This window comes from Xyrauchen texanus, chromosome 9 (genome assembly GCF_025860055.1).
Source record: "Xyrauchen texanus isolate HMW12.3.18 chromosome 9, RBS_HiC_50CHRs, whole genome shotgun sequence".
Lineage (NCBI taxonomy): Eukaryota > Metazoa > Chordata > Actinopteri > Cypriniformes > Catostomidae > Xyrauchen > Xyrauchen texanus.
In genome coordinates this window covers 46,259,086-46,274,271 of record NC_068284.1, presented here as the reverse complement: position 1 = coordinate 46,274,271, position 15,186 = coordinate 46,259,086, and the positions used below count along the sequence as shown (strand labels likewise).

The window sequence follows — 15,186 nt, the reverse complement described above, 5'->3', positions numbered from 1 at the left end:
TGGACTAAAGCACATAACTGGTAATCAGAAGGTCGCTGGTTTGAGCCCCACAGCCACCACCATTGTGTCCTTGAGCAAGGCACTTAACTCCAGGTTGCTCCGGGGGGATTGTCCCTGTAATAAGGGCTCTGTAAGTCGCTTTGGATAAAAGCGTCTGCCTAATGCATAAATGTAATAGCATATAGAGCTCTTTGAACTTTTTCTTTAAGTGCATTTAAAGTGTACTGCATAGTGTACTCTAGGACGGTGCTGCCTAGAGAGAACTGGTATCTGTGTTCCTGACATCTGGGCTTTTTCTGAAAGACCAAAATGTTTGTCTTCTTCAGATTGACTGCCCAGTTCTGGCAGTACATTTACATTTACATTTACATTTATGCATTTGGCAGATGCTTTTATCCAAAGCGACTTACAGTGCCCTTATTACAGGGACAATCCCCCCGGAGGAACCTGGAGTTAAGTGCCTTGCTCAAGGACACAATGGTGGTGGCTGTGGGGCTTGAACCAGCATCCTTCTGATTACCAGTTATGTGCTTTAGCCCACTACACCACCACCACTCCACATCAGTGGAGTAGTTCTCCATCAGGTCCAGATGTTGCTGTAGTCCCTGTGGGGTGGATGACAGCAGCACCAGGTCATCTGCATAGAGCAAAAACTTGATGTCTTTGTCTTGGAGGGTGAGTCAAGCAGCTGTAGACTGTTCCAACTGCATTTACAATTACATTTATGCATTTGGCAGACGCTTTTATCCAAAGCGACTTACAGTGCACTTATTACAGGGACAATCCCCCCGGAGCAACCTGGAGTTAAGTGCCTTGCTCAAGGACACAATGGTGGTGGCTGTGGGGATCGAACCAGCAACCTTCTGATTACCAGATTACCAGTCATGTGCTTAAACCACTACACCACCACTCGCTAATTCATTCATGGAAATGTTAAACACTGTTGGACTCTCCTCTCTTCTAGGTGAACACTTGTTGGTTGAATATATTGATTTGAAAAAGTCACAAAGTGTAGCAATGTGTAATATAGTCCATCATACCAAATAGAATCAAATGCGTTTCTGCAATCAACAAAGCATGCACATATTTTCCCATTTTTTTTGTCTGTTCTATGAGTTCTTTAAGAAAGTTTAGACTTCTATTGTTTAAAATGCTACTGAATAACATCACCGGATTCATGTCAGGGGAACAGCCTGAACTAAGTTCAATGTTGCATAATTTGAGCACAGCCGTCTGTGTTTCAGCATTTCACCGAGGATGTTTTTCAGCGCCACAAGACATTTTGGCTTTTGAGTTTTTGTATCAATTCGTCATGCGTTATTGGAAAGTCTAGTGGATTTTTATTTATTTGATTTTTACTTCATATATTGTAGTTTTAGTTTGAGCGGATTATAATTCTCATTTAGTTGTTTTGGTGGGATTTCTTTATATATGTTTTCAAAATGTCTACATCTACATCTTACAGCATTTTAGGCTCTTTGCATGTGCAAAACCTCTTTGTCATTTGCATTTCTTGCTTGTCTTCAATAATGGTTGATTTGTTACACTATTTAAAACTAGGAGTGGTGGTGGTTTAGTGGGCTAAAGCACATAACTGGTAATCAGAAGGTTGCTGGTTCGATCCCCACAGTCACCACCATTGTGTCCTTGAGCAAGGCACTTAACTCCAGGTTGCTCCAGGGGATTGTCCCTGTAATAAGTGCACTGTATGTCACTTTGGATAAAGCGTCTGCCAAATGCATAAATGTAAATGTGCAACATGATTTGCATTTTACATCAGTTACTTTTCTGTGCATAGTGCCTTTAATTCATTTAATCCAAAGATTTATTTCAATTGCATAGATTTTATTTACAAATTACAGTTTACATAATTTACATATATTACAGAAATATTTGCATTATACAGCATGATTGCAGCAAACTGCTCCAAACCAGACTTTTAGGGTCATGCAACATTTGGGAGGGAAACAATCAAATTCATCCGTCTGAATTCACTGCAGTTGGTGGAGTGTTTCAGCAGCGGGCGCTGTGTTCAAGACTGGCATAGACAGGAAGTGATGGCCAGAATGGTGCGGATTTGGCCGTGTTGACTCAGGAAAGTGTGGCTCTCGTAGTCATGTGGAACACAAGCGTTGCCCCGTCCTTCAGCCCACAGCAAGCATTCGCCCAGATTCGACCCACTCCTGCGGAAAGAAACGGAAAAGAAAAAGAAAGACGACAGAAGAGGGGCTTGCGTTAGTGCTAACATCCACAAAACCCTGACCGCACTAAAAGTCCCTTCCAAGGCAAGTCAATCCACTTGCCATCGTTGAAACCAAGTGTGCCGCACAAGCCCTCAAAAGTGAAGACAAAGCGTCTCGATCGCCCCCCGGTGACTGGTCCTAGTATAGGTCATAAGCCCCGCCTCCCCATGTTATTCAACAGGACGTGAGACCAACTAAACAATTAAAATTACACTTCACATATCTTTTTTCCAAAGATAGTTTCTGTCATTTACTGTAGTTTCTATTACGTTGATGTAATTTCAAGTGTTTGTTTTCAAAATAAGTTTGTTTTTAGTTATTTGATGCTATAAAAACGGTGCTGTGACATCATGATTGACAGCTGTGATTGACAGGTTCTCTGAGCGGAGTAGTCACTGAAGCACCAGCTGACTTTTTTTTGGGATCTTCGGTGGACTGAGGAGATTGGAGCTTTAAATTTAATATCTAAATTTCTATAATTCATTATTTCACACCGTCATAAGTCAAAAGTCAAAAGTGCAGGGGCGTGTGCTTACGATTGATTCGGCGAGAGTGAGGGCGGGGCCTTGATTTCGAGGCTTTACTTCCTGCTCACTACTGCGCAGGTCTGGTCCCGAAATCGCAACTGCGCAGACTCGAGTCCCAAGATGTCAGCACCATATCGGGACACTGGCGGCTTCAGTTCTCACCAATGGAAAAGAGCGAAGGGGCGTCGGCCATCTTTTTTTACAGTCTATGGTTGAAACGCTCCCAAGCAGCTATTTTCTTTGGTTATTATCTACTTACGATTACGATCAAAGAACATATTTCAAATCAGCATTAAAATCTGACAAGTCTTTGACCCCGTTTCCACCTGGTATTACGATATGTCTCGTGTCTCATGTGGTCAGGTGAGACACTTCCTGTGACCACTTGTCACATGATTTGGAGGGGAGGGTCTCTGATTCACGATGACATACATCAATCACTATTTCAGTGTGTTACTGCATGCTAATAAAGCGTAACAATGTCAGAAAAAAATGGCGTGCTGTTTCTCCCAGATGCGGTTGAGATTCAATCGAAGCGCAAACGCAACATGTCAATCAGAATGATCTGTTATTTTAGTGTATTTCCTGTATTAAAGGAGCTTTGAGTGTTCGTGCTAGTCATCTGTGTTGATATCAGACACACTAAAGAAGATCCGTGAAGCTCTTGTCCTTGTGTTTTCCAGTCGGACGGTTATTTCCTTTTAAAGCCGCTCATGAACGGCAAAGTTTGAACTCTTTTAGCGCATCGTTTGATTGACAGGTGAGGGGCGGTGCTTCGGTGCTGCCAGGACGCATACAGGACGGATTAGCTTTACACCTCCAATGCAATCTGGTCACATTTGTTTATGACCACATTTATATGTGTTTTTTGTGATCTGATCACAAAACGGTTCACACCCCGTTTAGACCCGTATTTAGGGCTGACCACATGTGATCGGATCACCCGAAACGCATCTCAACACCAGGTGGAAACGCGGTCTTTAGCTCAGATCAAGAAAAAAACGATTTTTCAGGCGGCTCCAGCTAATGCTCACGGACGTGCTTGAGTTAACTGACAGGTGACGTCTGTTTCTAAAAGGTGATTGGCTTTTTTCCTTATAAGGTGGGACTTCCTGTTGTACATCTGCCATATTGGGAGCTCCAATATCTCCAATGTCTCTGGCTAAATAGGCTCTGATAATGAGTATCGACCAGTTAAACAAATATAAAAAATACTAAATGCAACTTTTAGGTCAACGTCTTCCAAATAGTACAGTATATAGTATATATGTATAACTACCGTGTCGAGTTAAAATGCATCGCCACTGATATACAGAAGGACATATGTGGATGCTTCTTGTGTTGGTGTCAAGACTGGCCTAAGCGTCAAAGCAAGCAGTGCTGTGTTTTAGTGTACACTATAAAGGGTGTGTGTTTGCTTAGCTGTGTAGGTCGGATCTTCAACGTGTACCTGAGAAGACAGCGGCTCCCTGAGGTGCAGCTCCCCAAACATCTACCCACATCTATTTCCTGTAAGTACATTAGCAACACAAGAGAGAAGGCGTCAGTCCACCGCCTGCTGTTAATGCAGATGGGCAGTTAACATGCAAAGTACTTTGATTCGGCACCTGCAGGGACCATTTGTGGCCTCTTCGCACCTTTTGCGCAGACAGTGAGAATTTGCCACAGATGTCTGCAATGATCAAGCTCCATACAGACTTCAGTGTGGGAAGACTTAACACAATTGCATGGCTCGGTTTAAGAAATGCACTTTTTTTTTAAATGTTATTAAGGGGAAAAGTTTGCCCCCTTGCATTGATTTTTTTTTAGGGACATTTTTATCTATACCAGGGACGTTTTCTTCTGACCATATGAAGCATTTAGATCAAATCCTTTCTTAACTTGGTGGCCTAGAATATCATATAATGGCTAATAAGTGCCCTGATTAATATCATGCAGTTGATGTTAAATGAAGGCATCGTTAAATCAAAGCATCCGGTGTAATTTCCTCAAATGCACGTGTTTAGTGTAGCTCATTTAACTAGTTATTTCATATCAAACTTTAATAGTCCTCCCGTCAGCCAGATGTGGATTGGACGTGTTTGGAGGGAGGGAAATGGATCAGTATCCCAATCTTTAGGTCTAACAAATGGGGAAAGCATATTAGGCAAGGATCACATGGAAATGACTAATTTCCTCTTTTTCAAACAGGATTAAAGGTGTGAAGTTCTCTGCTTAGCACAGGATTTAAGGATGTGTAACCACACATTCATGATTGGGAGATGCATAATATGTCTATATAATAAATATTTGAATTTATAAGGGGAATGTATCTCCTATGCCCACTTTTCACCACTTTTAATAGCATTTTATTGTCGTCAATACACTCAAAAAACTATTATAGCCAATTTTAAAGATTTAGAAGAAGTAATATATATATATATACAGAATATTAACAATATTATTGTAGATATCTGAGTGTCAATACACTCGGAAAAATACTTAAGGCTATTTTTTTATATATATATATATATATATACTCTACAAGTAATATACCTTATTTAGATTTTACATATATAATATTTAATTTACATTATAACCATTTGGCTTATAATGTAATTTGAGTGGAATTATTGTTATTCTACACTGCTATTACTATATACAGGTATCATGTTATAATCCTATATAGTATATACTAACAATATTATTGTAGATATTTGAGTGTCAATACACACAACAAATATTTAAGGCTATTTTTAAAACGTACACATTTAAATTTCAAAACAAAATCCCATCAAATTAAATGAATAAACTTAAAATATTTTGTAAAACATTATTTTAGTTTATTAACGATTACTTAATGAAACTTAGTTATGCAACAAAATTCTGAAATAAAATTCTTCAAAAAAATTCCGAAAAAATATTCCGAAAAAAAAGTTCTGAAAAAAAGTTCCGAAATAAAAGACTATATTTAAATTTTAAATGTATCCTATTTAATTTACAGTATAATTTACTGCTGCTGAGTGGAATTATTATTATTCTACTCTGCTATTTCTATTCACATGTTATTTTTATATTTATTTTAAAAAATGTTGGCACAACAAGAAAATATTTTATGGTGTATAATAACAATATTATTTTAGATATTTGAGCCTATTTTATGCATTTAAAAATGATAATAAAACTCCATCAAATATAATTTTAATTTAACCAAATAAAATTAATAAAACGTAAAATATATGAAAAAGAAAATTACTAATTATTTTATTATAACGTATGCAGCTTTTATGCCCTCATTAATTAAGAGACCACTTGATTTTATTTATATCTAAATATATATATATATATATATATATATATATATATATATATATATATATATATATATATATATATATTAAATTACATTTAATTAAATTCAATTAAAATTGACGGAATTTTGTTAAAAAACTTGAAATGCATAAATCATATTTTTATTTACGGTGTACATTTTCCATCAAGGTGACAAATTATAATTTTTTTTTTTAGATACAAATAACATGAAGTGGTCTCTTAATTAATGAGTGCATAAACGCTGCATACGTTATAATAAAAGATTGAGTAAAATGCTGTTTAAAATAGTTTTCGGTAAAGTATTGCATGCCACACAAAGATTATTTCATTTCAACTACTCAAATACATTCGACTGAATTTTCATTATATAAACATTTGCCGTAAAGACGTTTCTGTTGGTTTGTGACTCGGATATATCTGTATTATTTGTTGTTCTTTGGGTAGTTTACTCACCCTAAGGTTTTCTACTTTGACTCTGTCATTGTTGTATGTCGTCTCGTAATGATACTCCACATATGGGATACGGTAACACCCCTCTATTAATTCACATCGAGCTACTTTCTGGATCAACTCCACTTTGTTTGGAGTTTCAATGAGGGCCGAATCAAACTTAGTGGGTATGCAGGACAATCCCTCTGGAAAATAAAACACATGCACAGTTATGATTAGTATCATTGCCACATGAGGCTGCATTTATTAGAGCTGAATTTCTATGGTTGCTACTTGGTAAACTTCCAGTTTGACTGAATTTGTTCATCATGATTGTACAAATATTTCACCTAAAGGCTTGAAATAATTTCAGAAGGCAAATATAAGTCATGCCTAAATAGATGTCTTTACAAAAAGGTTTTTTTTAAGTGTATTTTATATATTGCATGACTCTATGCTATGCTCAAATATAAGATATTCTTACCCAGTGCACCTTTTAACCCCACACATTTGCCCACATCTATAACAGTCTCATATGGGGTTTGAGAGTAGTACGTCTTAAGAGCTGGTGCTCGCACACACTGGCTCATTTTGGCCTCGCAGTGGCATTCTTCAATGATTTCAACTGCTCGGAGGCCTTCATAAAGCATCACTCTGTCCACTCGAACCCCAGCAGGCTCACATGTGGCGCTCAGACTGCAGGACGGGGGGGCGCTGAAGGGGTCTGAAGATGAAGGAGCCAGCCGCCTCATCTGTAATGGTTATGGAATATATATATTAAGCTGTGGTTCTAACAAATCTGAATAACCCTTTATTTTAGCTAGTTAAATTAAAGTTAATTTAAAAATAAGTTTTGCATTTGGCGATAAATAAATACATAACATTTATTAATTTGACATTAAAAACATGTATAAAATAATATATAAATTATTAATATTAATTTAAAAAAAGATTAATATTTGTTATTATATATATATATATATGTATATATATATATATATATATATATATATATATATATATATATATATATATATATATATATATATATATAATAACAAAATATATTATTTTATATATATATATATTAACCTAAAAATTTAAACACCAATCTAAAATATATATTCATTATAGGATATAATGAAAAAAATAAGTGAGTAAATTATTAATTTGGGGAAAAATAATAGTCACTTGCACTCTATACTTCAAAAGAACTGCTAAAATTATGAATGTAATATAAAAATGCACAAGAGGGAAGGTTAAAGTTACAACAATACAATAAAAGTATTTATTCATTTAGATTTGGCTTGTTTTTATTTATTTTCTTCCTCAAATGAATCATGTCGCCATCGTGTGGTCAACTGTGGAATCGCTTTACCTTTTTGCTCCGCAGGAAATCGAGCATTGATGAATATTTAGTGGCCCAAAGACCCGCCTCAAATGACGTAGAGCGCGCTGATTGGCCACAATGCGTTTTACACGCGCCAACATCGACATTCACAGGACTGCCAGAAATATCTGTAACGTAAAAAACAGCCGTAAACTACTTATCAAGTTTTCCAAATTCCCCCTTTATTTTTTTAATAGCTAAAATATATTTGGAATACAGTGATCTGGCACTTAAATTGTTTCTATATAAAAAATAAATACAATAAAATAAAAAACATTGTGCGTTACAGCGGCCAGTTGCGGACACGGCCGATAGGGGGCGACAAAACTCACCTTTGCCGATGTAAATCACGTGACTCTGGCGTCTGCAGCATGCGCGCTCTGTAAACAGGTTTCTAGATTCTGTGTTTTTAACTAGAACAATTGCAACTGAATGGCACACATAAACAAGTGATATCATATTAGTGCAATAATCTCATGTCAATTTAGACAAACGTGATCAGATCAGTTCAAATTACCATTAGAATGATCTAATGTCATAGATCAGAATTATAATACAACACTAACATTTTATCTTTGTTTACATAGGCAACCTGTCCAATTTAAAACTACTGTAGTGTACCATGGTACAGCAACAGTATCAGATGGTAATACCATGGTCCAAGAACTAAAATAGTGCAGTTCATTTTAAACTAAAATACTTTTTGTTTTCAATTCAATTTTGTAAATAATAAAACATTACATTTATTTCTAGGTTTACATGAAAACAATCCCAGATTTAATATCAAGTACTTGTGTCTGTAATGTACTGTGATATTTACATGCAACTCCAAAGTACTTCAAATAAAAACCATGGTTGGACCATTGCACCATGGTAAAACCCAGTCCTCTCTCAGAAACATATTGTATATTGCATCCACATGTCTCGTAATTATTGAAAAGTGATTAAATCCTATAGGGTTAAACAGATCAGACATTAATCCAACATGTGATTACCCACCAGGGTTCCATTCGAACAAGATGATATTCACAGGTGACAAAAATAATCAATAAATACATCAATACTCACGGGTTTGATGGACAACACAGAGCAGGAGAAGCACAAACAGTGGCAGTAAATCCATAGTAATATTCTGCAATCCTACAAACACACTCCACCTTCTGCTCAGCCAACTCTCTCTTCTCCCCTGTCTCTGAGATATTTATACCAACTTCCTTTGCCACCACAAATGTCACTGCCTGGCTGAAAGCTGGCGGTCGGTGTTAAGTGAATGTGAGAGAACTAATCAAATTTCCATCACTCTAATGCCTGCTGTTAGGTGAGGAACACATCAAAGGAAGTCTCTTAAACACCTCTAAAGGGGTCTTCACCTCAACCGAACCCCCTTGTCTTTAACTGTGAGAACACACTGGGTGTGTGTGTTGGTCGGGCCCATCCTTTCACTAATTAAGTGCTTAAGGGACTTTGAGCCACTAAGCGGTCCCTTATTCAAAGGAATTAATCATCTTTTATCTCAGGGGGAAGGTGTTTAGCACCTCCACTTAAAACAATATGGGGTCAAAGCAAGTAAACGGGCCCAGCGTGGGAGCCCTGCCCCCTAGAGAGCAGCCGTCACGCCAAATGGTGTGGGACTTGAGTTCCTATCTATCTATCTATCTATCTATCTATCTATCTATCTATCTATCTATCTATCTATCTATCTATCTATCTATCTATCTATCTATCTATCTATCATGTCCATCCGTCAGTCTGTCTACAGTGGCAAGAATAAGTATGTGAACCCTTTGGAATTACCTGCATTCATGGATAAATATTTATACGTTACAATAATGAACAAACACAATCTGTTTTAACTAATAACAGACATTGTTGTATTGTTCTTGTACATATTGAATGCATCATTCAAACATTCACAGTGTGGGTTGCAAAAAAAGTATGTGAACCCCTAGGATAATTACATCAACAAAAGCTAATTAGAGTCTGGATTTGGCAAACCTGGCATCCAATTCATGAAACGAGATTGGAGGTGTGGGTTAGAGCTCAAAGAATTGTTGCTTTAAATGAAGCTGGAAAGGGAAACAAAGTTATCTCAAAGAGTTTAGATATTCATCTGTCCACAGTTGGACAAATTGTCTATAAATGGAGATGATTTAGTACTATGGGTACTCTCACTAGAAGTGGCCGCACACCTCAGGATGCTCAATGAGGTCAAAAAGAGCCCTAGAGTGACAGTTAAAGACTTTAAGGAATCATTGGAACTGGTTAACATCTCTGTTCATGAGTCTACTGTGTGGAAAACATGAAACAGGCATCACGAAGGAAGCCGCTGTTTTCCAACAAAAACATTACTGTGCACCTGAAGTTTGCCCAAGACCACCTTGACACTCCACCACGCTACTAGGAAAATGTTTTGTGGACTGATGAAAATAATGTTGTATTGTTTGGTAAGAACATGCAGCACTATGTATGGTGTAAAAAGGGCACCACATACCAACATGAAAACATCATCCCAACGTTGAAGTACTGTGGACGGAAAATCATGATTTTTGTCTAATTTGCTTCTGGGCCTGGACCGCTTGCAATCATCGAATTCCCACATTTTTCAAGATATCCTACAGGATAATGTCAGGGTGTCTGTGCGCCAGCTGAAGTTGGGTGATGCAGCAGGACAATGACCCTAAACATCAAAGTAAATCCACTACAGAATGGCTTTAAAAAAATAAAATCCTCCTTTTGGAGTGTCCCAGTCAGAGCCCAGAACTTACCCCAATGGAGATGCTGTGGAATGACCTCAAGAGAGCCGTTCACACCAGACATCCTGAGAATATGGCTGATCTGAAGCAGTTCTGTAAGGAAGAACGGTCCAGAAATCCTTCTGAACATTGTGCAGGTCTAATCCGCAGCTACTGGAAATGCTTGATTGAGGTCACTGCTGCCAAAGGAGGATTGGCCAGTTATTACATCCCCAGGGTTCACTTACTTTTTCCACAGCACTGTTAGTGTTTAATGGGATGTGTTCAATAAAGATATAGGAAAGATTATAACTGTTTGTGTGTTGTTAGGTTAAGCACATTGTGTTTGTCTATATTTGTGACTTTGACGAAGATGAGATCACATTTAATGACCAATTAATGCAGAAAACCAGCTAATCCCAAAGGGTTCACATACTTTTTATCTATCTATCTATCTGTCGGTCGGTCGGTCTGTCTGTCTATCTAACTGTCTGTCTGTCTGTCTGCCTATCTATCTTTCTGTCTGTCTGTCTGTCTGTCTGTCTATCTGTCTGTCTGTCTGTCTGTCTGTCTGTCTGCCTATCTATCTATCTTTCTGTCTGTCTGTCTATCTATCTATATATCTATCTAACTGTCTGTCTGTGTATCTATCAAGTAATGTCTTAATGTAACACATTATTAGAGAAAAATATCTACAATACTCTTGAAAGTGTCTATAGATCAACAAAATGTCTTGATGAAACCGTTTAAAAATACAGCTCCATTATTATTATATTATTCTGGATGTGTATTCAGAAGGTGAGTTTCTACACTTTGATGTCTTTTATCTTCACCTCCTGAAGTGTTTCACACATTACAATCACTAAACATGGGTTACGCCTCACCAACACAATGAAACAAACATGAGTACTGCGAGTGCATCACATTTTAATCCACTAATCTAGACAACGAATTGTGTACAGTCACGGCCCATCAATCACGATTCGTTTTCCACTGCCATTTTAATTTAGCTTGTTGGTTTCGTCCATTACAAATGATATTAGTTAGGATCATGTCCTGTCATTTCAGAGGGAGTGGCGGATCAATTCACAATAGTATAAAGGACATTTGAATGAGTTGAATTGAGCTCAAAATCCACCATTTTTCCATGATAATGGTGTTCTGGAGACTTGGGCACCCTGCTCCACATGAAGCGTTTTAAATGTGGGAAAGTTTCAAAGAGAAAAGACAAGATAGTGGAGATCAAAGAAGCTCAAATGATCAAGGCCCTCTGATGTATGGAGTCCCACCGGAAGCAATGAAAGAGCAATGTGGTTCACAATGCTGGATTTAAAAGCACAGGTGGATGAGGGAATAATCTGTTACACATTCTCTGAGTAAAGTTTAATTGTTATGACAGCCAAGAACTCGAACACTACTGGCTGGAGTAATTTATTAAGTAAACTTAGCATGCATTCATTCTACACATTTGGTAATTAATTACTGCTTTGTGGATAAAAAAATGTTTCTGTGCAATATGAAATGCATCTACCAGCTGTGAGTCACTTTCTCTCTGTGAGTAAGAGACACAGACATGAGACAGAGCGACATGCTTAATGTCAGACGTCTGGTCCTGATGAGGATTGTGACTGTTTGTTTATCCTTCAGCATCAGAGCTTTTCCAGCATGGTAGGTCTGATCCTCATATCCTTAAACATGCATTTACATTTATGCATTTGGCAGACACTTTTATCCAAAGCGACTTACAGTGCACTTATTACAGGGACAATCCCCCCGGAGCAACCTGGTGTTAAGTGCCTTGCTCAAGGACACAATGGTGGTTGCTGTGGGGATCGAACCAGCAACCTTGAAAAAAAAAAAAAAACTTCTGCTACAGGAATGATGACAAGTGTTACTTTTCTTTCAGATTTCTTTTCATCTAAAACACCCAAGCACTCTCAACAAACATTGCCGCCTATTTCAAATACGTCAGAGCATCCACATATTCGCGATAGCGTTGTTGGCATGGCAGCCAGAGCTAATTTTGACGCTCTCTCCGCCTCTGGTCTGAACGCACGGTAAGTCCTTTTATAAAAAGTATTAGCTTCACATTTCTGCCTTTAAAACCTCCAAATATTGGTCCCATTCACTTCCATTGTAAGTGCCTCACTGTAACCTCTATTTTCGCCTTACAATTGGGTTGGGAAACATGTCTAAATTAATTTTGTGGTTATTAACATAATACTACAAATGCTGTCGATTGAGCTTTACTCATATTTATTAATGATTAATAGCGTAAAATGCTAAGTACCGATACCGATACGATATATACCTGGGAATCGTTTCCATGACGATATTTTACCATGTCGCATGTCCCGTATTTTATATTGGCTGTTTTTAATTGAAAAAACTAAAGTAAGGGATTACTCTTAATTTTTCAGTAATTTAATTACAGTTACTTCTGATGTAATTGTGTTAAATACTGTATAGACTCGAGAACAATTCTATATAAAACAATAGTGAATTTAAAATCTAAATGTAACGTCTAATGTTAAAATGCACGTTTTCTAATTTAACGCTGCCCCTTTAAATTCTTTAGCCAGTTCATGAATAATTTATTTTATATGACTAATTTGAAAGAATTTAAAGAACAGTTTCATGTCTATCCTTGTATTTCTCATCTGGTCGAGGTTGATCAGGGCTTTAGAAAATAATTTGTTATAAGTAATGCAATTACTTTTCAGACAGAGTAATTAGTACAGTAATCTAATTACACTGTAGACGATATAATTAGTAGTTAGTGATTAATTACTTTTTTAGAGTAACTTACCCAACACTGGTTCTCATTCAGTAAAACAATAATGGGATGTGCGACTCTTGTGCGACCTTCGGGACATTTTAGTCTTTTTCATTTTTTGTTTTTTCGATCATTTTGGTTGTGTTAATGCCGACGGCATACAGTTTAACAAAGGTGTGTATTTCTTGGGGAATTTTTATATTTCAATCTCAGTTCCTATAATACATCTAATACACTGTGTACACAAAATAGTTACACTCAGGACCTTCAGGACCAAAATATCCCCATTGAAACCCATTAAAACGGCAATATTTGATCCCAGTGCCATTAAAGCATAAAATCATGAATCATATGATAGGCCTATGCTTTCATTCCGAAGCCCTGGCTTAAATGGTTTTAATTTTTTATATTTTGCATCAGATGGTGCCATGTTTCTCATGTTTAGCCTATGGAGCAAATACATGCTCAAGTGTAAAGAACACAGAGAAAACTAGATGAAGTGATTATTAGTATGAAGTGATATTAACCTACAATACATTGAATCAAAACGTGAAAATCGCCTGCCTGCAATGAAGGTGTTCATTGAGTTCAACACCTGCACATGCAGCTTGTGAACGACTCTGGTAAAGACATTTTCCAACTAAAAGAGTATAGCAGTACACATTTCTCTGTGATTAAACATGGTTTTTGACTGTTTTGGCATTCCCGCCCTTTTTTACTGCTGTTATTCCACTGATGACCAGCAGAAGGCGCCAGATCTGGTTTATTAGGTTGATGCATCATCAATAGAGCTGTTTAGTCGTGACGTCAATTTGTAGGCAAAAGTCTAATTCACCATGGGTTCCCTCTGGGTTTTATAATAGATTTTTTTTTACTTAAGAGTTAAATAAGGTCTGTTGTAAACATTACAACATAAAAAGATCACACACATTCATACATAATTTTTTTAAGTATGTGATTCAATCATACTTGTCAACACTCCCGATGTTCCGGTTCCGGTTTCTCCCATTTGTCCAACTGTATTCCCGATTTACAATTTCTCCCAATAAACTAACGATTTTCCGCGTCCATACTTTGCTCATGAGAATGTATTAGACCTCCATGTATGGTGGGTTGCCACGTACCCGTCCCATAATCGACCCATATTTAAAAATATGAAATAATGCGTCCCGTATCAAATCAATACTATTTGTCCCGTGATGCTGGTCTAGATGGCGTCACGACGAAATAATTTCAGATCGTTAATTTAACACTGATATAAGTTGGAAGTTTTTCATACAGTGGTTAAGGGACTGTCTGAAAAGTCCACACATTGTGCTGAAACGGTGGATATTTTTATTGAACTTTACACAAGGTTAAATGTTCAATAAGATTACACAGATCTAACCATTTATGAATACAATAAAGTCATAAAGAAATGAAGGACAGATGAAGGAAAACAATAAATAATTTAAATAAATTAAATAAAACAACAACAACATAAAAATACATATAAACCAACACAGATGCATACATAAATTTATTTTATAAACCGAAGAAATTTGAATAATTTTATTTTTTACAAGTCATGAGTCAGGAAATTTCTCAGCATATAAGAAAGAATATACACTTTGTATATTAATAACTCAAAAAAACACCCCAGGAGTCGCAAGTTTGAATCCAGGGCGTGCTGAGTGACTCCAGCCGGGTCTCCTAAGCAACCAAATTGGCCCGGTTGCTAGGGAGGGTAGAGTCACATGGGGTAACCTCCTTGTGGTCACTATAATGTGGTTCTCGC

The 15,186-nt window shown here is 37.0% G+C and overlaps 1 protein-coding gene across 1 annotated transcript; it reads right to left on the bottom strand.

Annotated features, from left to right (window-relative positions):
- Window positions 1-2,032: 2,032 nt before the first annotated feature.
- LOC127649249 (uncharacterized) lies at window positions 2,033-9,057 on the bottom strand. The gene is made up of 7 exons (XM_052134265.1): window positions 8,970-9,057; window positions 8,234-8,329; window positions 7,890-8,029; window positions 6,996-7,263; window positions 6,536-6,717; window positions 4,221-4,279; window positions 2,033-2,183 (listed from the first exon to the last, which is right to left on the bottom strand). Exons 1-7 carry the CDS (start codon window positions 9,022-9,024, stop codon window positions 2,033-2,035), a joined length of 951 nt encoding a protein of 316 aa, XP_051990225.1. The 5' UTR covers window positions 9,025-9,057.
- Between the last annotated feature and the right edge of the window lie 6,129 nt (window positions 9,058-15,186).

Coding starts and splice junctions, on each gene's coding strand:
- LOC127649249 (XM_052134265.1), bottom strand. CDS start 9,024: ATGGATTTACTGCCACTGTTTGTGCTTCTCCTGCTCTGTGTTGTCCAT. Junction 7,264..7,889: donor ATTTCCTGCGGAGCAAAAAG/GTAAAGCGATTC, acceptor TAACCATTACAG/ATGAGGCGGCTGGCTCCTTC. Junction 2,184..4,220: donor GGGAGCCGCTGTCTTCTCAG/GTACACGTTGAA, acceptor TTCTTTCCGCAG/GAGTGGGTCGAATCTGGGCG.